This window comes from Mauremys reevesii, linkage group 1, assembly GCF_016161935.1.
Source record: "Mauremys reevesii isolate NIE-2019 linkage group 1, ASM1616193v1, whole genome shotgun sequence".
In the NCBI taxonomy this organism is placed as follows: Eukaryota; Metazoa; Chordata; order Testudines; family Geoemydidae; genus Mauremys; species Mauremys reevesii.
Window position 1 is genome coordinate 317,171,650 of NC_052623.1, and position 27,225 is coordinate 317,198,874.

General features: G+C 40.8%; 1 protein-coding gene across 1 annotated transcript in view; it reads left to right on the top strand.

Moving 5' to 3' along the window:
* Positions 1-27,225, top strand: part of CPED1 (cadherin like and PC-esterase domain containing 1) — a 221,739-nt gene that overhangs the window by 104,425 nt on the left and 90,089 nt on the right. The window contains exons 11-17 of the mRNA XM_039518767.1: positions 1,537-1,641; positions 4,326-4,495; positions 8,493-8,552; positions 9,760-9,827; positions 10,206-10,250; positions 12,776-12,962; positions 14,396-14,564. Of these exons, the coding sequence (XP_039374701.1) occupies positions 1,537-1,641; positions 4,326-4,495; positions 8,493-8,552; positions 9,760-9,827; positions 10,206-10,250; positions 12,776-12,962; positions 14,396-14,564 (804 nt within the window). The remainder of the gene's footprint in view (positions 1-1,536; positions 1,642-4,325; positions 4,496-8,492; positions 8,553-9,759; positions 9,828-10,205; positions 10,251-12,775; positions 12,963-14,395; positions 14,565-27,225) is intronic.

A 27,225-nucleotide genomic window follows, 5' to 3' on the forward strand; every position in this document is an offset into this window, starting at 1 on the left:
AAGAGTCATTATGGGAAGATTTAGACTCTTAATTTCCTCAAAATTGCATCTTTCAGCCTGATTCATGGTTGGCTGCATGCTCAGCTTCCGTTGACTGTAGCTTTTTAAACCTACAAAAGCATACCATCTTCTCTACACTGGTCATTACCCTATCATTGCAGTCATCTTGTTCTCAACTGGTGCAAGACTGCAACTTGCTGGGATTGTCTAAGTATCTCATTATTTGTGACAAAATCAAACCTAACCAACAGATGTTAAGAACACGCCATAAGTTTTGAGGGTGAAAACTCTTCTTTCCTCTCCTCCGTTGTTTTTAATGGCCATGTTTCTGCTCCATATAAAAAAATTGTCATCGCTTTTACATTGGACATTCTTGTCTTAGTTGTCACACAGACATCCAATCAACTAAAGATAGGCCTTTAGAAATGATGAAATGCCATTGATGCTAGATTGATCGGACATGTGACATTGGATATAGAACCTTCTGCTGTCAATCAACTACCCAGATAAATTAAACTATTCAGCCATTCAGTGTCAGTGCCATCTACATGCAGTGTCAGCAGGTCATTTGTTTTCATCTTATAAGAGGCATACGTAGCTTTGGTTTTATCACCATTGATCTTAAGTCCCATAGATCCTTCAGCTTTTCAGAGCTCTTCCAGCATCAGTTGTAGTTGGTCAGTAGTCTCTCCTAGTAAGGCAATATCATCTGCATAATCGAGAGCCTCTAAAGCCCAATCTTCAAATTTCACACCTTCTACTTTGGCCTCAATCAATTTGTCATCAGATCATCTATTAGAACATTAAATAACATAGGTGAGAGAATTCATCCCTGGCCTGCTCCTGACTTAACTGGAAACCAGTCTGTAATACAGCCATTGACCCTCACACAGATAAATGTGCAGTGGTACAGTTCTTCCACTTGCCACCCTATGTCCTCAGGCACACCCTGCTGGTGTGGCAGTATCCACAGTGCTGATGGATGCACTGAGTCAAAAGTCTATATACGTGTTGTTAACTTCCTTTTGTTGTTCTAGTCATTTTTCAGTAACATGCAGGGCATGTGTAGCATGGATTGTAGATTGATCTGTACAGAAACCATAGTAACTGTCCCTCATTTTTGGGTTGAAACAGTATTTCAATCAATTCAGTAGTATGGTCGTAAACACTTTCCTTGGGATTGACAGCAGTGTTATTCTCCTATGATTTGAGCAAGCTGATAGCTCTCTCATCCCCAGGGTGTGTCTACACTGCAATTGGACGTGTGATTGCAGCTCATATAGGCATACCCATGCTAGCTTTAATCTAGCTAGAGCATCTAAAAATAGCAGCGAAGATGTGGTGGCAATGATCCTGGCGGGGACTTGTACATCCTACACTGAAGCTTCTGTCACTGCATCTTCACTGTTATTTTTAGCTGCACTAGCTAGATCAAAGCTAGCTTGGGTATGCCTATACAAGCTGCAATTGCACATCCAATTGCAATGTAGACGTATACCTAGTATGCACCAGCTACTGCTGTCCTTTCTTTTGCAGGATGAAAACTACCAGAAGGAATATGAACAATGTCTGTCTTTAGAAGAAATAAATTCAATGATTCATTTTATAAAAGAGCTGAAGAGTATGGGACAATTTGAGCTGGTAAAGTAAACATTATTATTATGTATTTTTTGGTATTGTGCAATTTCCTTTGATGTGATATCATTGGGGGGATATAGTAGTTCAACTGTAAGTTATTTAAGAAGAAAGTGTTTCTACTTTTTAAATCTTTGAAAACATTATGGATTTTTTTCTTATTTCTTATTGAAATAAATGTTAAAGTGGTCAGAATCCAGGTACTTTTCTTTAAGACATCATAAAATCGTGATTGATTTAATAACAATACGACAGAAGAGAATGTTAGTACATCACAAGTTTTTAATTTTTCAGAAGGATGCTATCAGGTGCCTAAAGTAAATGTGTAACTGCAATATCGCGGCCTATGCTTTAGATATGATGTGATGGTGTGATGGAGAGCGGGGCAGCAAACAATGAGAGAGGATGGAATGGGAAAGGATGAAGTTTACAGCAATAACATCATGTGGATACTCAGTTTGGTCTTGCATATGTCTTGTATTCTGCCAGTTCTTCCTATAATAAAAACAAGGAGGATAGCAGGATAAGAGAGAATATCAGACTCATTTCTTGTGGAGCTCAGAGAAAAGGCGAGTGTTCTGAGGTATACAAATGAGAGAGGGAAAGGGCTTGATGAATCAAGTAGGTAGGAAATGTGTAGGGCATGATAGAAGGCTTGAAGACACTTAAGAGAAAAATGAACAAATGTAGCCCCGAGGCTGGCATTAGTAGTGAAATAGGCAAGAGGTGATGTGTTAAAAGATAGCTATGGGCGGTAGAGTTATGTAGGACCTCAAAGGTGAGGACAGGAAGTTTTAATTTAATGCAATGGAGAAGAGGGGAGGGGGTCAGTGGAGAGATTTAAAGAGGGGGTAACATGGTCAGAATGACATAGTAAGAAAATCATTTTGGAGGCCATATTCCATATGGAGAGGTGGGGACAATGTGGGTGTTGGGAAGGCTGGAGAGGAGGTGGTTGAAGGATGAAATGAGGAAAACCTGGGAAGAAATGTCAAAGAGGCAGAATGAGGCATAAGATGAGGGACTGGAAGGAGGGAGATAGATTAGGAGTCATTAGCATAGCCATCATAGCTGCAACTGTATGAGCAGATAATGTACTTAATGTGTAATGGGGAAAAAAGGAGAGTACCATAGAGAGATCATTAGGGAATCCCCCCAAACAGGGTGTGGAGGGGAGGAAAGATTCTGAAGGACCAATCAGATGGGTAGGAAGAGTTCCAAGAGCAAATAGTACCAAGAAAGCCGACGAGGGATAGGGAGTCAAGGAATAGAGAGTGATCAACAGTTTTAAAGGCAGTGGGGAGAGCCAGAAGAATGAGCATGGAGTACATCTGCTGAGATTTGGTAGGAAGAGATGAATGGAAATGTTTGTTGAGTATGTATTTGGTGGGATGGAGAGGGGGGTCTAGAATAGAGTTAGAGAAGGGGAATTTGAGGGAATCATTGTAAATGGGTCATTCAACGATTTTAGAGGTAAAGAGAGAGGGAGCTGGAGTGGTAGTTTGCAAAAGTAATAGTGCCAAAGGTCAGTTTTTTGAGAATTGAGGAACCAGACCATTCTGGTACTTAGAACGAAAGGAGCCAGATGACAGTGAGAGGTTAAGGGTGAGATGGAGGAAGGAATGACACTGGTGCAGAGGTGGGGCAGGTGGAGGGATCAGAGAAAGTACAAGACCCATTAGTGACAGAAGAAAAAGGGTGCTGGGGATGAAAAGGAGGAGAGGGAGAGTAGGGAAGGCGTAGGGAGGTCATGACAGATGTTGTCGGTTTTCTTCTTGAAGTTAGTGAGATCCTGTGCAGATTGGGTGGAGGATGTAGGAGAGGGGAAGGCTTTAGGAAGGAGTCAGTGGCCATTAATAAATGTTTGGGTTTATAGGCATGGGACTCAATAAGGAAGAGGCAGAGCTGCTGGGCAAGGAAGGTGGCAGAACAGAAGGCTAAGAGGACAAATCTGTGTGTAGGAAGTCTGCATGGTGTCTGGATCTCCTCCAGAGAGGCAGGATGAGCAACAAGGCTGGGGATTAGTGGGCAAATTATATGGGGGGAAGAGGGACAAAGGAGTCAAGGATAGAAAGAGTGGTATGAATGGACTTAACAACTGATCAATGGAGGCAAAGGAAACGCAACAAGTATTGGGACACAGAGCATGAGAAGTCACAGGCATTAAGAGATTGAAGGTCCTGGAAGGTCATGGGACAGACAGAGGTGAGTGATGGTACAGGAAATGAGTTGGTAGCCACAAAGAGGAAATTCAGTAATGAAATATGAGAAAGGGAGCTGTGCTTAGTGATGGCAAAGTCTGTGGCATGGCCTTTTGGTGCAGGGAAGAGTTCATCTCCGTTTGAGAGTCAAATAAGCAGGTGAGAGCAAGGACACAGAAGACTGAGGGATAAGGCTTCTGTTTCGGAACCAGTAAGCATGGTTTTGCAAGGCATGATAATCAGTATAACTTTGGAAATGTATCTTAATATGAATGCTAGGATGGTCTATTAAACACATGTAATCTGTTCCTAATTTTTCTTAGCTTCCTTGTTATGTTTTTCATATATAGTATGCATCTCGCCTATTGTAACGGTTTGCAAGACCAGACCTCAATATGTGATTTAGTCAAAGAGATATAAAGGGAAAATCTACGAGAAAGTGTTTTTGCCTTTATTAATCTGATCCATATCAACTTTCTCTCTTTGCAGCTTTTCCCATCTTCCATACCCAAGATTCAAACTTTGCTGCATGATGTTTATCACATGGTAGACCCGATGGGAAAGCTTGGGTCAGTCCGGACAGTACATTGGTTTCTTTCCAATTTACTTGAGCAGTTCCAGTTCATGAATAAAGAGGCACGTCCAAATATCTCAGGATGGTAAGATGGCTAATACATAATATTTCTAGGAACAGATCCTCAGCTGGTGGAAACCAGTGTAGCTCCACTGACTTTAGGGGAGTTTTTGACTTAAGACGGGCTATGCCAATTAACACCAGCCCACGCACTTGCTCAGCGTGTCTTATTGTGGTATGTTGGGAGGTATTCCATTGTTAAGGTTGAACTAAATTTCCAGATAAATCCAGTTTTGGCCCCCTTTCTCCCCCTTCTAACACACAGGATTATTGGTGGCAAAATTAATGGGGTGTGGGGGGGGGCGTAGAATTCTTCTAGCAGATTTGAAGAATTACTATACCCTGAAAATAGGGATGTTTACTAGACTACAAAAGGTCTCTCTCTCCTTGCCTCCAATTTTGAAGCCAAAACAAGAAGAAGGCAGGAGATAAAAACTTGGGCCAAGATTTTCAGAGGTGACCAGTGATTTTGGGCAGTCACAGATTGTAGATGCCCCACTTGAGACACCTTCCTCTGAAAATCTAATTCTAAATGCAACTCTAACTTTTAAAGTTATTAAGATTTCAAATAATAATATCAGAATGGCATGTCGACTGCAGTGGGCTTAAATTATGATCATGACTGCTGTAGTATTAAGCTTTCACTTGAAAGAAAGAAAGAAAGAAAGAAAGAAAGATAAATCTTCAGCCTTTCCCGTGTGGAAACAGACTTTAAAATGTAAGCCAATTGTTTGTCAGTGGAAAAAGGGACATTTTTTCAACCAAAACTGAAAAAGTTACTTCTACCCAAGGTTTTGTGAATTATGATTTATTGAAAAAAACCAGATGTGTTCATCACAGTTAGAAAATTCATCAAAGGTTTGGGGGTTTTTTAGGGCTGTGAAGTGATTAAAAAAATTAATCATGATTAATCGTGAGATAAAAAAATTAATTGTGATTAATCACAGTTTTAATCACACTGTGAAACAATATTAAAATACCATTTATTTAAATGTTTTGGGGATTTTCTATATTTTCAAATATAGGGTCAGGGCTGGGGGCACTGAGCTTCAGCCCTGCTCGGGGCTTCAGCTCTGCATGGGGCATGAGGCATCAGTCCCTCTCAGGGCATGGAATGCAGGACTCCAGCCCACCTCGGGGCTCCAGCAACTCTCAGGGTTTGGGGCGTGAGGCTCTCGCTCTCCCTTCCACCTCAGGGAAGCTGTGGGCTGGGGCTTCTTCAGCCCCCCCACCTCCACCATTGCCTCCTGCCCGCCCACAGGTATGCAATTAACGTATTAATTTTGCTTTCAGTTAATTGCAGGTGTTAACCTGACAGACCTAGTGGGGTTTTTTTTTACTAGATCATTGCTAGCTACAATATTCTTGTATGGATTCCCACTACCTTCCTTAGTTGATGGTGTGTAGTTTCCATTTTAACATCATCTTAAAGTTTTTTTGGCTGGAAAGAACAAAAATAATGGTATTGTAATTTTGGTACTCTATATATTTCTTCTAAAGTTGAAGAAATTCATGTTTATTTTCCATACTCATTTTCTTCTTGCTAATGACATTGAATGCAAGTGTACAACTCACCTACTGGTAATGGAGGTGACGTGCATGTATTGTATCCATTGTGAAATAGTGAGAGGTCCAGTTTCTGTTTATTTCATCCAACAAATTCTTAGTGTAATTGTGCAAACAAAAATACTAAAATAGGGATAGCTCAGGGGTTTGAGCATTGGCCTGCTAAATTCAGGGTTGTGAGTTCAATCCTTGAGGGGGCCACTTAGGGCACTGGGGCAAAAATTGGTCCTGCTAGTGAAGGCAGGGGGCTGGACTTGATGACCTTTCAAGGTCCCTTCCAGTTCTAGGAGATTGGTATATCTCCTATTATTATCTTCTTCCTACTTGGGGAATTTTGTCTGCAGAGGCATCATAGGATAGTCACTGAACAAGGAGGTTACTGTAGGGATTCCTAAATTCTAGTTCTGACTCTGCCACTGATTCATTCAAGTCATCCATGACTTGCTTTCTGTAAGTCAATTATCTTCTGGGTCTCAAATTGCCCCTCTGTAGAGTGGGGATTAATACTTCCCTACCACATGGGGTAATTAATGTTTTCATGGTGCTTTGACAAAGGACAGTGCTATATAAGTGCTACGGATTATTATTATTATTGCTAGCTAATTCATGAACTGCAATTCAAAGATGCAGCTGCTTACATTCAGAAATAATCTCTTGCCAGTTAGCCAAAATATTTAGCCTTGCATACCAAGGCATACCAACCTTTACCACTTTCAGTTCTAATCTAGGCTTTACTACGCACTTGCACTGAGCAAGGCCCCTAACTTCTTTTTTTCTTGAAGTTGGACATTTACGTAGGTGTGTATATATGTGCATGTGCCATTACCTGCTATTATGTGGCACAGGTCAGCCTTCCTGTTCATATATTTGTACCCTCTAATGGCTAATCTAATTGAGCTGTTCCTGTAGCTTACAGAATAGAGGTATGTGTTTTGGAAGTGGTATGTAGGGCTGGCCGGAAAAGATTTCTATTTCACAACAAAAATTGAAGTTTCAACATTTGGTTCCATTCTGAGGTGGAACAAACCCAACTTCTTTAATTTTTTTTCATCACAAATGAGGGGGGAGGCAGCTACCCCAGAATAGCCAATAGCCCACTTGTAGGTCACTCAGTTGGGATGTGGGACACCCAGGCTCAAGTCCCTTCTTTCCCTGATTTGGAGCACGGACTTGAATCTGGTTCTTTCACATCCTAGCTGAGCATCCTGTCTACTCAATGAATTATAAAGTCATTTGCTGACTCTCTCAATCTCACCTGCAAGAAGTGTTTCACTTCGTATAAATAAATATTGATTGGGCAAGCAAGGGAGAAGGAGAGTGACTCTAGTCCAGGGCTTCAAGCATTCACCCTGGGATCAGGGAGACCTAGGTTTGAGTCCCTGTGCCAGAATCAATCAGGTGCAGGACCCATCTCTTGGTTTTGACAGACTTTTGTGGGAGAGACTTCTCAGATCCAGGATGGAATTTCTGGTCAAAACAGAGAGAGGCACGTGCTGATAGCCAGGTGGTTAGAGTAGTCACCTGGGGTATGGGAGATCCAAGTTCACATCCTTGCGCCAAATCAGGCAGAGACTTGAACTTGGATCTCCCAGGAGGTACCCTCATGAGTGTCTCTTTCTCTTACCAGAAATTCCATCCTCAACCTGAGAAACCTTCCCAGTGAATGTTTAATTGAAGCCAATATGTTTCCATGAAATTTTTCAGTGGTGACAAACTGGGATTTTCTCATGAAAAAATGTTGCCATGAGCAACCATGGACTCTGTCCCTTATTGTTGCACTTACTCAATTGTCCTACACCTGTGTGGTCTGTGGGTATGTCTATGCAGCAAAAAAAAAAGTGTGTTCTTAACTAGTATTAAAATAGCAGTGAAGACATGGCAACTTGGCCTTTAACTTGGGTTAGCAGCTAGTTCAACCCCAGGCTCCCCTACATGTTCACTAACCCAAGTAGGAACACACTTCTTTTCTGGCAATGTAGAGATACCTACTATGTAAATGTCTATGAATGCTTGCAAACGGAAAAGACGTGGGTTAAGCTTCATCCCAAGACAGCCTGTTTAAGCATTTTGTTTAAACTTTAAGCTTTCCTGGGGTTCATAGCCTTGATGAGTTTTATTTATAGGGACTATTATCCTGGCTTTCAAAGATTTGGGCCAATTTTTTGATGGGCTCCTTAATTGTTCCCACTTATCGGCATATGCAATATCTGTGGTTTCATGCACAAACCGGCAACTGCAAGACCAGCTACCCTTTATGGATGTGTAAATGGACAGTTAAGGAGGCTCACTGAAAAATTTCCTCTTGATTTAGATTTTGTATCTTACTGCTCATGAAACCAGAGAATGAAGATCCTACTCAAAGGCGTTCACTGGTCAGCATTACTCATCCACATACCATCTTTTGCAAATTTAACATCCCTAGTGAAGTTAGTGAATTCTCTGCACTTCTTCCACAGGAAAATCAAGAAGAGTTCCAGAAACTCATCTAGGACCATCATGAAATGGTCAAAGCCCAGGTGAGAATGAACAAATAGTGAACTTGTAATGCCTATCATTACATCTGTGAACACGATTTCTGAAGGAGCCTGTGAATGCGAACAGCTGTAGGGCAGTTTCTGGGGAGCACAAGCCCAACACACATACACAGATCCGCTAAGTGCCGGCAGTAGGGAAATTAGTTGCCACATTTCCTATCTCAGTGGGATAATCCTGAATTCTTTGTGTTCTGATGTAAGACTGACAATGATTCATTTTAATGGTCCTTTCTGCAAGTCTCATTAAAACATTTGTGGGGGTTGGCCACAAAGTAAGATTTCACCGTCTCCTCCTCCCCCCCCCCACACATAGAAAGTGGATTTATGTCTTTTAAAATCATAAACTGATGAACAATAGGCTTCTGTGGCAATGCAATTCTTCAAGAGGACTTCAAAGGGAATGTTTTTTGGGGAAACATACTACTCCTGCAAGGAGCCCCTTTGGATCTCTCCATCAGTCATTTCTCAGTGTCAGTCTAATACAGTGTTTGCACAGGGAAGAGTCTATTGTAAATCTACCTTGCCAGCCTCCAGTCATGTCCAAAAATGGATTTGACTCATTGTAAGAGGAAATCTGCTGAATTAACAAATTAAGAGTCGCTGACATATTCCTGAGTAGTTGCAGATAGTTAGTCTTCATTTGGTAAAATAAGAATGTGTATGAATTCTAGCTTTAGGCATATAATTTGGTTTTGGATTTGCAAGTACATAGTCTAATATTACTTCTGTCTACTTCATTCCAATGTATAAATCCATACTAACCTAAATTCAGTCATGTGCCAATTACTCAAGTCTTCACTTGTCTTAAAGAAATTATTTTTGTACAAATTGTAACCTGAACTGCATATTAAAAATGGGTAAAAAAGTAATATACAAGCAATCTGAAAGCTTTTGTTCTTGGATACCCTTCCCCTCTCAGTTCTCCCTCCCTATTAAGCTGCTTTCTTGAGATTCATTTCTGCTTTTCTTGCTCTGGGCTACTGTTTACTATGGGCGTGAGTTTTCCATCATGATCATTTCAGGTAAGATTGCTGGTATTGGGAATGTGAGTGCAAAAGGTACATCTTTCTGTTCAGAAAACTACATTACCATGCCTCATGTCAAGGGAGAGAGGAATTTTTAAAAAGTATTTTCCATGGGTGCTGTTCCTCTCACTGATCTAGAAACATCTTTACTATTGCATTGATAGGAATTCTTTCCCAGAAAAAGAAGGTGTTAAACAAAGAACTCCTTTCAACGTAATGAAAAATCATAAAGGTAGGACATCAGACTGGTTTACTTATAACATACCACATGCTTTTCCTGTTTGTTCCAAAAATCTGGGAATGTCTGTGGTTCAGATGAACTGATGTGTTTCTTACATTCGTGCTTTCCAGTTAGAAGGTTGTGGCTCATTTATTAAACATAAAAGGCCGAATTCTATCTGCCTAACTCATTAAAGTTGTTCCATGGACTCCAGTGGGAGTAGAGCAGGCAGCATATGGCCCAAACTGAAATGAATACAAATGTCCCCTTTTATTTTTATAATTCAGTTATGTGTGGGGGAAGAGGGTTGTTTTCTTTGTGTTCTGCAAATAGGGATTGCATGCAATGTGTACAGCAGAACATAGTTAATTGTTTCTGTTTGTCCTTTAGAATTGCATTTTTCCAGTGAGACTAGAGAAAAGCATTGCAGTCATGGTAAGTCAAGATCTATATCTTTGTACTGACAGAACATGTGAACTTTATGCAAAAGGTGGCACTGCTTTAACAAATTTTATATAGTGTGTATGCAACTTTCTTTAGGGAATGGAGTACCATTAGGCCCTTAATAACGAAACATGGTTTATTAAGTAGCCAGCATTTTTATGAATCCATCATTAATGAGTCAGCTATGCAAAGTAAACCTCAAGCACAAAGTTAGACATTGTTATGTTTATATTCTAATGTTAATATTCGAACGTTCATTGATCTTAAAGCCCTTATGGTTTTTCTTCTGGTTATACCACTGACTGTCATGTAGTTTCTCCTTTTTCATACAGTTGTTCTTATGAAATGGCCTTTTAAACTTTAAATTTTTGGGTGCTCAGCTATCATACAGGATATTGGTTCAGTGCTTAACCCTTCCTGATCCAGTAATATCTGTTCAGGAATACAATATTTGTGGTTCTTTTGTAATGTAGTGTGAAATACTTAAATATAAAATTAGACACACACTCAATCATTTTTTTTCTTTCAACCTGCATTTACACTTGCTTCATATCTCTCCTTCACCACCATTAGCCATCCAGAATTCCATTCAACTATAAATATATAATTGTACAGGCAGACCTCTTTATTGCTATATCCAGGTGAAATTATGTGAGACCCAGAACAGTGCACACATAGCTGCAAGGACATTTCGCTTATTCAGGGGTACAATCAGCTGAGTATCAGGCAAAAACAAAAGAAAGCCTTAGGGTGTTGCAGAGCTGCTCAGGGGATGAAGAGATCATCTAAATGAGCTCCAGGCATCCCACACCTTAGAACATTACTACTACCTTTACAGTGTCCAGTGCTCTTTTCCCCTCTGCCTAACTGAGGCTGTATTGTCTCTGAGAGTTATTTTGGGAGAGGAAGACAAATTGCTGCTTAGGGGTGAAGAATTTTCAACCCAATGGGCCTCATCTCCTCTCTGCTCCTCTCTAAGCTTGGAGTTCAGCCAGGGAGATGTCAGTTTCAGGCCAAGAACATTCCTAACCTGGCTGACTGACACCATGATTTCACCCCTCTCATAAGATTTTTCTTTGAAAGGTACCCCTCCCTCCAGCTGCTTTAATTCTTAAGGCTATTAGTGATTTCTCAGGGAATAAGCATACATCCTGAAAGGATCTGTGCTTTCTGGGCTGCTCCAGGCACCAGCCCAGCAAGCAGCTGCTTGGGGCGGCCAACAGTGAGGGGCGGCACGTCTGGGTCTTGGGCGGCAATTCGGCAGCGGGTCCCTCACTCCCTCTCGGAGTGAAGGACCTGCTGCCAATTTGCTGCTGAAGACTGAAGCAGCGGCAGTAGAGCTGCAGATCACGATGGCTGCTTTTTTTTTCTTTTTCTTTTTGCTGCTTGGGGCGGCAAAAACCCTGGAGCCAGCCCTGTGTGCTTTACACAGGCCACATAGCATCTTGGGGAACTCAGGAGTGCTTCTTATATCCTTTGAACACCTACTTTTCCTAAACCCTCTATGCTGTACGTTTTGAATATGACCTGTTCTCTGGGGAATTTGGCCCAAATTCTGCTCTCAGTGTAACTTTGGAATAACAGCATTAACTCTATTTACAACAATGTATCTGAGGACTGAATTTGTCCCTCGTGGACAGGGCCCACACAAGGCTCTATGAACTATTTAAGCCCCCTTAAACTGTATATTAAGCTTCCAGATCTGCTCAGCTATTTGAGGGAACGAGTTTACTGGCTGGAAAGTTTGCAGAAGCAGCCAGTTATAATTGAATATTGGAGAATATTCAGAAAAAGCAGATTTTGAATTTGCAAACATGCCAGAAATCTGATTCTAACAAATCAGATTAAAATAGTTGCAAGAAACTTGTCACAGATGATCTACAGGCAAATAATAATTCACAGAAATCATTTGTCAGATAATGCAGAATAATGAGTGTGTTTGAGAAAATCATGATCTTTATGGATTGTCCACAAACAGAAAAGAGGTGCAATTTGTTGAATGAGGATTCTTTATAAATTATTGACCCTGCTGTACAAATGACCCCATGAATCCAAATGTCACCCACGTGATCAGTTCTTATGAGCAGTAAGGGTGTTTCCAACAGATTGATTTTTTTCCTGGCATCTACACATATACATAAGCCCTGCACACAGGCTGGTACATACCTAAATTGGTTGTGAATTTCTGTCATTAAACTCATGTAAATTTCAATTAATCCATTGGAGACAGGATTTGCTGACCTTAATCCTTAAACTTTCAACGCCTTATTCAGGCTTCTAGTTTTGTGACTCCTACTAAAGTCATTGGGCAGAAAATGGTAAAAACCCTGCACAGGTCTGAAAATTTATCCCAAGTTCCAATACAAAATCCATTAATGCCTTGCAGCAATGGACTCAGCATAGCTATGAGTTAATAAATCTCACCATTGATCATTTAACAGCCTGCCAGCAGTTACTTGTTATTTTAAAATGTCCGTATGTTTCACTGTTTTTTCTTTGATGCCTTCTTGGAACAGATAAAGATACCCTATCTCATATCAGGCAGATCTTCACTAGCCCGCCTTTGGACCTGAATCCTAAATTTAATCCAAAGATCAAAGAATACTACACTGAAGTCCCATTTGATGTGGTGACAGTGAAGATTGGAGCAGAACCCTCTAACTGTCAGTGCCAGGTGCACCTTGATGAGAGGAAAGGACCAAGGTATGGGGAAAAAATGATCCTGTAAGCACAGAGCTGATTCTTAATATTGGAGAAATGGCAAGGATGGCAGCCACCTCTCCATTTCCAAGAGAACAGAGTACCTAGGAATTAAGATTACAAAAGGAGATTTTAAGGCCCAGACATTTACTCCTTTAGATTTGTATTTATTTATCAATATATTAAAGATGTACGCATTACAATCACAGTCACTGTTAAACTCCAATTAACAAAACCCCAAACTGTTAGAATCTCCCGCCAGCTTCTACATAAAACTACTCACACCACCAATGGTCTGAGGGTAGACAGGGAGCATGGTTGTTGGTAAAATATTCAGGGCCCAAATTATACAGAGCTGTATATAAGCTAAACAGCACTGGGTCTCATCAGTAACTGAACAGAAGATTTTCGAGGTGAACCTAGGAGCTCCTGGAAGCGGCAGTGGTGATTCACTTGGTACAGCCCTTCTGTCTTAGTCATTACAGGACCAGCATTCCACCATGGTGTAAGGAACCTGTTGGAGGTGCTGTCTTTGGTGGTGTATAAAACGGAGGACCTGACCAGTTGTGATCATTGAGGGTCTTCTGGTCCTTTCTGCAAAACTGTGGGGGTTTGTCCTGGTATCCTGGCCAATATCTTCTATTATTAATCTAGTACTCTTCCTGTGGTATCTATTAGAGAAGTTATTCTTGACTTCTCATTACAAAAACAAAGCTAACACAAAACCCTGTCACATAAAATTTTGGATGTAGGCTGGCTGCCACAATACACTCCAGAGTTGCGTGCATGGAGTGATTGATACACAAATAGACATGTATGCTATATAATGAGAGTTTTCAAAATACTTTGAGAGCCTTCTGAACGAAAGACGTTATATAAATACTTATTAAGAAGTAAAAGCATATAAAGTTCAAATTCTGTTAGTTCCAACCATTCTTAGTTCACTGCAGAGCAAAAACCTCTCCAGCACTGCTCTTGTCTATCATGTTGAATGGTTTATTTGGGATTCCATCATTCTTGTACAGTGCACAATTTTAAGGGCTAGCTAAAACTTTCAATCTCATTTGTCTCCCTCCTTACTTCATCACTGATTTGAAGCTGCCAGAAACTATTGTCCCTAGTTGCATCATTCACAATTTTCTTGTCATTGTTGCCTGACTGACTTGCCAACTCTGAAGCTCTCTCTCCTTATAAGCTGCAAGCTAGAGTAATATCACATTTTTAGATGGTTTCTGGCACATTTTTGCTTTATTGCAAGATTTTTTTTTAATGCCTTTGCAAGCCATACTGTTATTCATCTGAAACCATGGAAATAAACATTACTAATAGAAACCTTAAAAGCTGAGGTCCATGTAAATTGCAGAGGAAAGTACTGTTCAAATCTTGACTGATTTAACATTGGGCCTATCACTTTCTATTGTTGTTTTCCCTTGCAGTGTTGCTAACTACCCCCTCGGCCTGGGAATTAATAAAATCACTATTCTAGTAACAGATAACTCGCATTCCAACTCCGAGGTTGTGAGCAACTATAAAATCACTGTCTATCGAGAAGACCGCCCAAGTCTGCCTTTGTTTGAGGACTATATGGTGTGTGGTTTTGTGCAGGTACTGTTTGTTTTTTCTTCAAATATACATTTTATATATGTATATGGCCTGATTATGTTCTCACTTACACTGGTGTAAATCAGAAGTAACTGAACTGAAGCCAACATGGAATCTGTTTATATTAGATGAGGTCCCCAAACTCTTTGGGAATTCTCAATCCATATTACAGAAAATAGGGGGATTATGAAGTTTTTTGGCTATAAATATAAATTATACATCCGTACCTTTCGTACTTTGTATGCATTGGAAAACTCCAAGCAAAGTTGCCATGACCTTGGTCAACTGAAATCCTACTTGCCATGATATTGTATCTTTCTTTGTAAGAAACATCAGCGTTATCAGGACAGTAAAACAGATGTAGTAGAGTTTCTGTAGCTATGATCATCTGTGGAGTTGATGGCAATGTTTTGATCATTATGATTGTGATTATGTATTCATTTAGTCTTTGCTTAGTGCTGACAGTGGGGTCAGTTCTGGTCAAGATACGGATGTCAAAATGATTTATGAATGAAAAATGTATAGTTGAGAAGACAAACATATAAAGTGAAAACACACGGGGGAGGCCAAAGGAAGGAATGACCTTAGCTTAGATTTTTTAAAGTGTGTGTGTGTATGCAAATACATTATATCTGTATGCAAATATATATTGTATGCAAATATATATATAATGTATATATGGATCCTTATGGAAGCATTGAGCCTTTAGAAGGGATCTGAATGAAGAAAATCTTAGGGTCTGGCACACTGCAGTTGGAAGGACATTTCATACATAGGGGTCAGCATAGAAGATGGGAGTAGGAAAATTAAAATAAAGGGGCACTGAGGTTTCATTATTAGTGGAGCAAAGGTGATAGGATATGAGATCTGAGATGTAGGCCAGGACAGCTTTGTGCAGGTCTTTGAAGGCTGAGCACTAGAAGTTAAAACTTGATATGATGGGGACGGGGAAATCAGTGGAGAGATTCCAAGAGGGAAGTGACAATAGGCAAGGAAGATAACTTTGTTTGTGGAGTTTTGAATAGATTGAAGAGTGGAGAGGTCTAATGGGGAACCCAGAGAGAGTATTTCAATAGCGCTAAATTATATTATCACAAGCAGGCAGGATTGTAAGCAAGAGGGCTTTATTAAACTCAGCATTGTGGGCTCACACTCTGCCATTTCTATTTGTGTCACAAAACTTCTTGACTTACACCAAATATCCCCCTTTTAAAACCTGATTCTTTTTCTCCAGTTTTTCTCAACATACTACAGAGGAAGTTCGAGTAATCAAAGTGGGAGCTGACACATGTTTTAGATTTTTGGGACAGAAAAGGGTGTAATTAAAAAGAAAAGGTATTGTGAAGAAATAAGCAACAAGGCTTGCAACAGCAGCAAGGAGAAGTTGTCAGTGTTGTTGGGAAATTGTGTAGTTGGCAGTAACGAAGTCAGTCCACAGGGTCCTTAAAAAACAAAATCATCAATGCAAATGTATGGCAAAATTCTCTTCTCTGATTCTTATGTGTAACCAATCCAAAATATCCTATAAACCCACACTACAGGTTGAAGGGGATAATTTTGTTCTCAGATTGAAATCATGTCTAGGCCCAGAGGAGAGTCTCTGATATGGAACCAGAGTTCAGCCTGGCATATTCAGAGATATAATAACCAAATCTTCACTGAGCTTAACATCTACGTGTCTAATCTAATCTGTTGCTTTATATCACGTACCCGCATCATGAAACCCAGGCACTGTTTCCACAAAGGTGAATTATGCTGGCTAGTGTTCCACACATTTTGAATTCATTTGTTGTTGGAGCTTTTGTATAGTTTTCAGGAAATCCAATGATGCTACAGGAATGAGCAACTGACTGCAGAATATAAATCACCTTTTTCTTTATATTGCCTGATGAGGCCTCTTTCTTTGTAGGTGGTCTGTTCTACAATTAGGGATTGTTTTTAGTGTTCTTTTTTGGAAACGTGTTATTTTCTTGATCTTTACTAAAAAGGACCCCAAATTGATTCTGACTGGGTCTTCTTTTCCTCATTAAGTTTTGGCATGTTGAAAAGTATGATTATGGAAAAGTTTTGGCAATAGTTACTCTTTCAGTAACTAAAAACAGGTATGTAGTCTTGAAATAAGTTTAAATGCACAAGTGCTATAAAAGGTGTGGAAGTGGGTCTATCAGTTTTCTTGATGTATAGTAGTGCCAATTTTCATAAATCCTACTTGCCTGAATTAAGGCAGTGATGTACTTTTATAAGTGATAAGGATAGGGAGCAAATTACAGTCAGGAGAAGATTAAGAGCTGCTTCATGAGATCTAAGGCCACACAGCATTTGAAGGTGGCCCAGTGACTTGCCTGATGTCAGTAGTGAATCGGAGTAAAACAGGAGAGCAGCAGTGGGAGGGGTATATCATATGCTACTTAGAAACCGGAATTGGCTGTGAAGATGAGAAAAGCCACTCCTATCACCCAATCTTGAGCATATATCTGGTTCCAGGAATAGGAATTTGTGCTAATGTATGTTCTCCCACATTAAGTTTACACTGTTGTTAATGTTTAATTTTAGTATGTATGCACCCTCATGCCATATCTTTGAAGCATTATTGAGAGATCTGGAATGCTTAAAATGAAAAGTGCTGTATAAGTTCCTTTTGCTTGAACTGCATTTGTATGCTCATATGTGAAAAGCTTTTTCCTAATTAAATGTATCATGTAATTGTTCAGAGCTATGGAGGTCTTTAATAACTAAAAGTAAATATGAGATGAAAAGCATTTTTGAGGTATCTAATGGGGATTCTGAAGATGCAGCATGTGATTTTAAAGTAGCATTTCTTTTTAGGTATGTTGAAGGGAAACATTTCAGAAACTATCTTATTAAATCTAAAAAACCCAAAGTTATTAAGGTTTCAAAGTGAAGGTAAAAATAGCACTGTAAAAATGCCAAGATATTGCATTTCCTTTTTGCTTCATCCGTATTTGCTAGAGCAAACACTCTTTTGTTTATGGTGATTTATTGATAGGAAACATATTTTAAGTGCTCCAAATATTATAATTACATTACGCTTTCTGTATTGGAGTACATTACACACACAGGCAGCATTTGTTGTAGTCACTGTTCAATGGCTTCCATGCTTGTTCTCTTAGTAACTAGACACCTGTTCCAGAAGCAAAAGGATAAATACACCGTGAACTGATGGATTCTCCTTTGGATACTTGACTATGCAGAACTGGGATCATGTCTAGGAAAAGAAAGGTCAATGACAGTGGTATGGTCTTTCTCACAGTAGGCTTCAGTTAGAATTCTAATCCAGAAACTTTTTTTAAAACTTTCTTTTATGTTTAATCCCATTAGGGTAATCAGGTTTCACTGCAAGCTGATACCATGATGAAGGTTACAATACAAAGACAGAGCTAGAGATGTTGTTTCCAGTCTTCTAACAATTCTCATGCATCCGAGTAATCCTGGATTAAGTTCAAGGCTATTCAGTTAAGAAGTGTGTGGTTCCGAGCCTCACATTCCCTCGCAGTACCAAATTATTGTCCTTTCTCCTTATTGACAGCAGCCATAATGTCCTCATTAAAACCAAATTAGTAGGGGATAAACTGTGGAGTCACTGCAGCACATTAAGAGGTTTTGCATCTCTTTTATTTGCATTCTGCTCTCCTGCAACGCTACATTGCCTGTAAATGAAAAGCTTGTTGGTTTGTTTTTGTTTGTAATTTCATTTTATTGTTGACAGCATTCAAAGTATTTTAATTTGGTTGCAGTGGCACCATTGCTATATTCCTAATGGCCTTGTAATCTCTATGTAGGCAATGTACAAAAAGACCAAGTGAAACCAATAGGTTGTTTCCATGAGATAGGGATACCACTGTAACCTCCATACAACAGAGCCTAACATTAGTTATGCACTGTCATAATGGTCAGAACTAATGTATGGAAATAACCAGTGAATCCCTCCATTTATTATGTTGTGCATTATCTTTAAAACACATAGCGATTTATTTATGTATTAGAGTAAAATGTTTTTAATGTTAATTACCTCTTTCATTTTTAATACTGGTGTAGCTAGAGTCCTGGACAGTTACTGGTGACCTGCAGAGATTAGAAGCCTCTCTGTGATGCCCTGAAAATTTATATCTACAGTATCATGTTAATATTTTTTGTGCACGTTCATTTCCCTAATAACATTAGCTATTCTTATTTGGTTTTGTGCTGAGAGTAATGAACAGCTAATATGCTATTTTCTAGTTACAGTGTATCATTATCCTTGTCCCTGCATTTCTGTGAAACATAATCATACTATAAAGAATTAGTACTGTACAGTGGTTCCATTAAGTAAGTTTCTACTAATTGGAAAGTTTTTACTGGTATGAGAGAGATTTCCTATATTTATAATGGGAAATAGCAGCAGGACCAGTAAAATCTTTCCAGATGGTAGAATCTTCTTAAGTGCACCCATTGTATATAGATGCTGTTATATCATATCAGTTTAGCTATATATAACCCTGTTTACTTGTATCTGTTTACTATGATTCATATAGCATGATAAGTCTAGTAGGTAGGGTTCATACAATATGATACAGTGATTACAGCTGTAGTGGTTATACAACACTAGACACTTTCAGAAACACACTGTGGGACCAGACCTGCAGTTGAAATCATCTGCAAAACTCCCATTGGCTTGAATGGGAGCAGGACCAAGTCCTAAGAATAATAGTACCTAGCTCTTACACAGCACTGCCTGTACAAAGGAGGTGTAATTCATCAAAATCATTTTGGTTGTTATGTTAGGTAATTAAAATATGTATATTTCATTGTCAGTCCAAACAGGGAATTACCTGGCAGGGCAGTGTGTTTTGCTACATTTTAAATGAAGCGTGCTTGTACAGATAGACAGCATAACCAAGTCAGTCATATAAAACAACAATAATACTTTTCACTAAACACCTTTCAGCTGAAGTTCTCAAAGTGCTCTACTAATATTAATTCCCACAACAACCTTGTGAGATAGACAGGAGTATTATCTCCATTTTGCAGAGAACTTATCTGAGGTATAGTCAGACTCAGGCCTGGTCTACACTACACAGTTAGGCCAACCTAAAGCAGCTTATGTCATAGAATATCAGGGTTGGAAGGGACCTAAGGAGGTCATCTAGTCCACCCCCCTACTCAAAGCAAGACTAATCACCAGACAGATTTTTGCCTCAGATCCCTAAATGGCCCCCTCAAGGAGTGAGCTCATAACCCTGGGTGTACCAGGCCAATGCTCAAACCACTGAGCTATCCCTCTTCGCCTCTTATGTCAGTGTACACACTACAGTCTTGTCCCACCGATGTAAGTGCCCTACTACATTGACATAATAACTCCACCTCCATGAGAGGCATAGGGCTTATGTCGGTGCGTTAGGGTGACACAGTGTCTATGTAGACACTGTGCTAATATAGGTTGTAAATTTTTAGTGTATCGTGTAGTTTTTAGTGTACCATATAAGTTTTAGATACCATGCTCCTCTCAGCTAATTCCTAAGTTATCAGCTGCAAAAAGCCCCCCAAACCCTAGAATTTTCAGGTGCCTAAGCAGGCCCTGGAATCACAGTTAGTTTGCGCCCCTCCCCCAAAATCTGAAATGGTGCCCTGGTGAGCCAGGAGTGGCCAGAGGGTTGCAGGAGGGGTGTGGGCTCTGGCAAGATGCAGCCCTCATGTGACAGTGTGAAGCCTGCCTTGAGCACATGCCCAGCAGCAGCGCAGAAGTAAGGGTGGCAATATACCATGCCACCCTTACTTCTGCACTGCTGGTGGCGGTGTCATTACCTTCAGAGCTGGGTGCTCGGCCAGCACCCACCGGTATCAGGCCACTGTGCCAGTGCTTAACATGTGCCAGGACTGAGCTCTGGCACCTATTTCAATACAAATTAAACACTGGGGAAGGCAGTGGGGCCCAGAGGTGATTGCAGGGGGATGGGGAAGCCCAGGGAGCCCATGGGGACCAGGGGTGATGGGGGCAAAATACAATTTTTCCCAGAGCGCCATTTTCAGTAAGGCCGGCCCTGACCATTATCTTCCTCATCACCATCACCAGTGGCCATTATTCTGGCACCTCCCAAGGGCTCCCTTCTACTGCCCACAGGCTGGGATGCAACTTTTATAATATGTTATACTAACGCCCCTATAGCTAATGCATGTTCAGTAGGTTTTTTTCCCCCTTTTCCTTATTTGTATATCCTCATCCTACTAATGCTAATGTGTCCTCATTTTATAAGTTAGTATATTGATACATGTAACTGCCATTTCAGCTCATGATCCTATCCATCACCCCTTGATTAAATCATAGAATCATAGAATCTCAGGGCCGGAAGGGACCTCAGGAGGCCATCCAGTCCAACCCCCTGCTCAAAGCAGGACCAAACCCAACTAAATCATCCCAGCCAGGCTTTGTCAAGCCTGACCTTAAAAACCTCTAAGGAAGGAGATTCCACTACCTCCCTAGGTAACCCATTCCAGTTCTTCACCACCCTACTAATGAAAAAGTTTTTCCTAATGTCCAACCTAAACCTCCCCCTCTGCAACTTGAGACCATTACTCCTTGTTCTGTCATCTTCTACCACTGAGAACAGTCTAGATCCATCCTCTTTGGAACCCCCTTTCAGGTAGTTGAAAGCAGCTATCAAATCCCCCCTCATTCTTCTCTTCTGCAGATTAAACAATCCCAGTTCCCTCAGCCTCTCCTCATAAGTCATGTGCTCCAGCCCCCTAATCATTTTTGTTGCCCTCCGCTGGATTCTCTCCAATTTATCCACATCCTTCTTGTAGTGTGGGGCCCAAAACTGGACACAGTACTCCAAATGAGGCCTCACTAGTGCTGAGTAGAGGGGAATGATCACATCCCTCGATCTGCTGGAAATGCCCCTACTTAGACAATCCAAAATGCCATTAGCCTTAAATGGATTTGTGGTTATTACTGCAATGTTCCTTGCAGTAGCACTAGTTGTTTTAGATCATATTATCCTTGTTTTGTTAGGTGTTTTCAACTGTATCTTTGAGTTTTCCGTGTAATATTTGCCGCTTCTCAGGAAGTAGCATGCAGAGGGTGTGATCCTGTGTGGAATATAGAATCATCACTGTTATAGTTAAGAGCCTGCATGTGCCCTGGAACTAGTGTGTAAATAGACTGCTGGAAAGGATGGGCAAGGAATAACCTGCCACATCTTTATGGTTTTGGATGATCTGGGACCAAGAGTAACAATATGCTGAATATTCAGTGACTTTTCTATTGCTCACTAATGACTGAGGTGTCATCAGCTAACTCATTTCACTTATGATCAGCAGCCAGAGAAAGGATCAAGTCGCTTAGCTCATTTAAGTTACTTTAAAAAGAGATCCTTTGGTATACAGCTTTTAGTCTCCTTTTCTCCTCCACTCCCTTTTCTTAGGCAGCATTGTTGTAGCGAAAACGTATAATTAGCAATGATCTCACTTTTCATTACATTCCTTGCTGCACCTCATAGCTCAGTATTGCATTTTTTTCTTAAATATTCCCTCTTCTTCCTTTCCCTCTTCTGCATGCCTCTGCTCCAGCATGCACCCTGCCATGCCTAGTGATACTGTTGCTGAAACGCTTGACCTGACAGATGGTTTGGTTTTTTAAATTACATCCTTCTGCTGTTAGTCTTACGTTGCAGTGTAAAAATGTCTTTACCATTTCAAGGTGATGTATGAGAATGGGATCAGAAAATACAGATATTGAAAAGACCCAACAGATCGATTCCATCCTTTGACATGCTCATGATATTGTCCCACAGATAAAGGATTTGTCAGATATTAAATAGATACTATACTTCATATGATTATAACATTCCACTGGTGTACATGGTGCCTTACAGACCTATAAGACCAAGAACTGCTCCAATGAACTTACTACCTGGCGCTTACAATTGGATGATTAAGTGCTTTAGAAATATTAGTGACCCAACCTTGCTCCCTGCACCGCAGAAGTCTATGACAAAAATCCAGTTGGCTTCAGTAGGAGTATAATGAAACATTTAAGCCTCACAACACCTCTGTGAGATAGGTTAGTTTTATAAACTCCATAACCCCATTTTACAAAAAGGGAAACTGAGGTACAAATAAAAATGTTACCTGAGGTCACATAGAATCATTGACAACAGTGGGAATTAGACCCCTGATTTTTCTGGTTCCCTGTCTTATGCTTTAACCACAAGACTAATTTCTCCACAAATAATGGCAATGAACCATTGTGGGTGGCCTTGAAATGAGACAGGCAGCAGTAAACAACGGGTAAGCAATACAGCTCTGGGGAGAATGTTGTTTATAGGGGAAGCAGATCATATAAACTGTTTTTTGTCATTCCTGATAGCTGTGTGTGTCTGTGTGCATCTGTGTGGGAGGATGTTGTTTGTTTTTAAATTATCAGGAAATTATCCTACATATCTGGAATAGATTTTTAGCTTGAGCAATTTTTTATTAAATACACCTATATCCCAATATAACGCGGTCCTCGGGAGACAAAAAATCTCACCGCGTTATAGGTGAGACCGCCTTATATCAAACTTGTTTTGACTCCCCTGTTCCTTGTTCCCTGACTGCCCCCTCCAGAGACCCCTGTCCCTAGTCACCCCCAGGACCCCACCCCCTACCCAACCCCCCTGCTCCCTGTCCCCTGACTGCTCCGACCCCTATCCACATCCCCTGCCCCCTGACAGGCACTCACTGCCAGCGGCAGGAAGCGGAGCAACGTGGCCCCAGCCTGCTCCACTCCGCCACCTCCCAGCCGGTGAGTGCAGGGAGGTTGGGGAAAGGACGCCCCCCATACTCACCTGCGGTGTGAAGTGGAGCGCTGCAGCTGAGAGCTGGCGGAGTAGAGCAGGCCGGGGCCAGGCTGTTCAACTTCCCGCTGCTGGTGAGTGTTGGGTGTGTCCTTTCCCCAACCTCCCCGCACTCAGCTGCAGCAGGAAGCGGTGTGACGTGGCCCCAGCCCCAGCCGTGTCGCTGGGGGTGGGGGTGGAGAAAGGTCCCGCACTCACCTGCGGCGGGAACCGTAGCGCCGCGGCTGGGAGCTGATGGAGTGGAGTGGGCTGGGGCCAGGCTGCTCCGCTTCCCGCCGCCGGTGAGAGTGGGGTGGTTGGGAAAAGGACATCCCCCCCCCATACTCACCTGCGGCGAGAAGCAGAGCGATGTCACCCCAGCCCACTCCACTTTCCTTGCCTCAGCCCCAGCCCCAGACGTGTCACTGGGAGGTGGGGGTTGGGGAAAGGTCCGCACTCACCTATGGTGGGAAGCGGAGTGCCACGGCTGGGAGCTGGCAAAGTGGAGTGGGCTGGGACTGGGCTGCTTGGTTTCCACCGCTGCCGGTGAGTGTGGGGGGATCCCTCTCCCCAACCCCCCTCCCCTGAACGACAAGTATTTTGAAACAATTCTTTTGGCTTGCAATCCAATTTAAAGTTCGTGGAATATATTTGTTTGAGGAAGATGACCTCGTCACTGAGATCTCTTGAGATTTCTTTGTTGTACTGTTGCTGAAAGTGTTCAGCTGCGGAAAGTAGATCTTCATTTCTCAGTCTGTTGAACTGCCAAAGAAACCCCAAAAGGGTACAAATTAGTCGCAGTGACTCAAATAGACATGTAAGACCTGATTGAATAGAGTCAATGATGACAAGGAAGACATTGACCCTATAATGCTGCTCGGCATCGGATTCAGTAGGTAAGCTGCAATTGGTGAAGAACTTAGATGAAATGCCAGTATTCTGTGCTACTAATTTGGACTCGGACAGAATCACATCCCATTGTTCATGAATCTGTTGAATGTCATTGATATGACTTTCAGTGTTATCGCTCTCAACATCAGGTGTAGCATTGCATGCTTCAATTACCAGATTAGTTTGGTGGATCATTGTAAGTAGCTTCATCCACAAAGATGACAGCAGAATGCATTTCAAATTTGGACATACACTGAAGTTCAGTTCGAGACTGTGCAGTGAGATTGAGAGATTCAAGCTCATTTAAAGCCTTTCTCACTGAATTCAAATGCTGCACAACTGGTTGAACACCATCAGTCTGTGCAGACCATCTAGTTTTGGACATCCCATGCAGTGAAACAGGAAGATATTGCTTCACAATTTCCCACCTTTGTGGACTGCTACTGAAAAGACTGTACATTTGCTGAACAGTTCCAAAGTGAGTAATTGCCTCCTTGCATGATTCAGCACAGTAAACACCTACAAGGTTTAGTGTGTGGCTTCCACAGCTGGAGAAAATACAGTTTGAATTATCCTCAAGCAGAACAGCTTGTATACCTTTGTACTTCCCAGTCATATTAGATCCATTGTCATAGGCTTGACCAATGCAGACCTGAAAATCTAACTTAACCTTCTAGAATTGCTAGTACTCTAGCAGCAATTTCTTTTCTTGTGAAATTATCAATCAAAATAAACCTTCCTTCAATTGAAAATTTTGAGCTGTCTACAATCTTACCATATTGAATAACCATAGTAGTCTGTTCCTTGTGAGAACAATCTGGAGTGGCATCAACAAAGATTGAAAATAACTTGGCATTTCAAATCTCATCAAGAATTGTTGTTTATACGAATGACCCACATAGCTCAATAAACTCGTTTTTTACGTGTGTGGGGAGATAATGGACTTGCATGCAATTTTGACTCTTGTGATTCTCAAACATATTTAACATGCTCTGATAAAAGTGGATCATATTTGCTGAGGAGCTCAACTATGTCTAGAAAGTTTCCATTTGCACGATCACCAATATGTTGACTGGAACCAAAGAAAGCCAATCCCCACTCAGAAAGAAAAAGGATAACGTTCAGTATGCGCTCAAGAAGTTTTTTTCCAGTTGTTAGTTTCTGTAGAAAGTTCAGTCAAGAGTAAATTCTCAACTGAACTTTCAGCTAATGCTGCCCTAATGGCTGATTTCCATGCAACATAGTTTTCTTGGCGTGACGTTGAATTCTCATGTGATGGTATTTGGTCTTTCATCTTCTTCCAACCTCTGTTGATGCTCCATCCTGATTGATCAGAGAGAACTTATGCATTTGCAGCACTTGTGTTCAAAATGAAGCAGGGTGCACAGTACGGAGATTGTTTTTCCGTACTCCAGCATAACCAGTCTCTTGTGCAGGTCTCACCATTTGGAAGAGTTTTTGTCAGAAGACGAGTAGGGAAAGCATGATTATCAGAATCTTGTGGAATGTTACTTGGAATTTCAAGACAACTAATTTCAAGAAAAGATTGCATTTGGGCAGCATTGCTCTTGTCAATAATTCCAATGTCAGTCACAGTCAAACCTGTAGTACTCATGAATTGCTCTTGCTGCGTAAGAGCTACATCTTCCTGTTGCTGTTGAGTTTCTTGATCATACACAGGATCTTCTGCTGCATCTGTTACTGTTGGCACATCTCCTTCTTGACTACTGTCCTCATGTTCAGGTATTGGCAATGAAATATGTAGTTGCGGAGTTTTCATTATCTGTAGCATTGTTTGTTGGGTAAGGTGTGTTTTCCTGTGGTTTGAGAAATGAAGTTATTGTCTTTGTGCTCTTAACTGCTGCTTCACTCAGTTGTTTTCGCCGTTTCTTGCTTGCACCACTTTCAAATCTCCTCTTCATAGTGATCTATCTGGTCAATATGTAGCCTATCCACACTTGAAATATTCTGCTGTAAATAAGTAGCTTACCTACACTTGAAATCTTCTACTGTAAACATGTACACAAATACTGAATGGTACACAAATGCTGAAAAGACTTAAAACAAAGGAATATTAATTAAGAACACAAAATGAAACAGACAGGTTATTATCCTTATCACTGAATCAAAACTCAAGCACACAAGGTATAATATAACAGGCTGAGTTGAAGACAAAGGGATGACATATATATATAGCAGACACAGACACAGACAGAGGGATAATGTCCAAAAAATTCAAACATGTGTCCTCTCAAAATTCACTGTACAACATTGTCCTCACAAATTTTCACCTTGAATCTGGGCCTATAGACTATGAAAGCCTATGATGATGGCCAGTCACCTCTTTTAGCTACCATATGAAGATGATGATGAGGAATTCTCACACATAAAGAACTCCTTAGTCAACTAGATGTAAAACTATAAAGACACTAAAATGTAACAATTCTCTAGCAATTCTCTAGCTTTCAAAACTTGATCCAGCACCAACCACTAGTAGTGGTTTGTTTATATAATCAGTTGAGCTGAGAGGACATGTTCATCACGGTCTAATCTTGTGCCATCAGAACCAATATATTTTTATTAATATTTATGAAAAATTTTAATTCTTTAATATGACAATCTATATCAGTTAACAAAAAATTGTCTTTTACCAAATCATATCTCTTATTTGCTTAAATTTGGAGCTCTAAGCTGAAAGAGTGTCACATAGGGATGCTCATAAAAACAAGTTGCAAAAGATATCAAATGCCAAAAAATTAATGTGTCTAAATTTGAGGCCCCTCTTTGAGCTTGAGGCCCAGGCCAAATGGCCCTTCTACCCCCTCCTACTCTAATTGGCCATGGTCAGAGCACAGCAGTGCCCAACCATGCTCCCTTTCTCCTAACACAACCCCTGCACCAGGGACAGTGGTCACATAGAAACTGATTGTCACCTTTACACCAGGGGATTTCCCAAATCC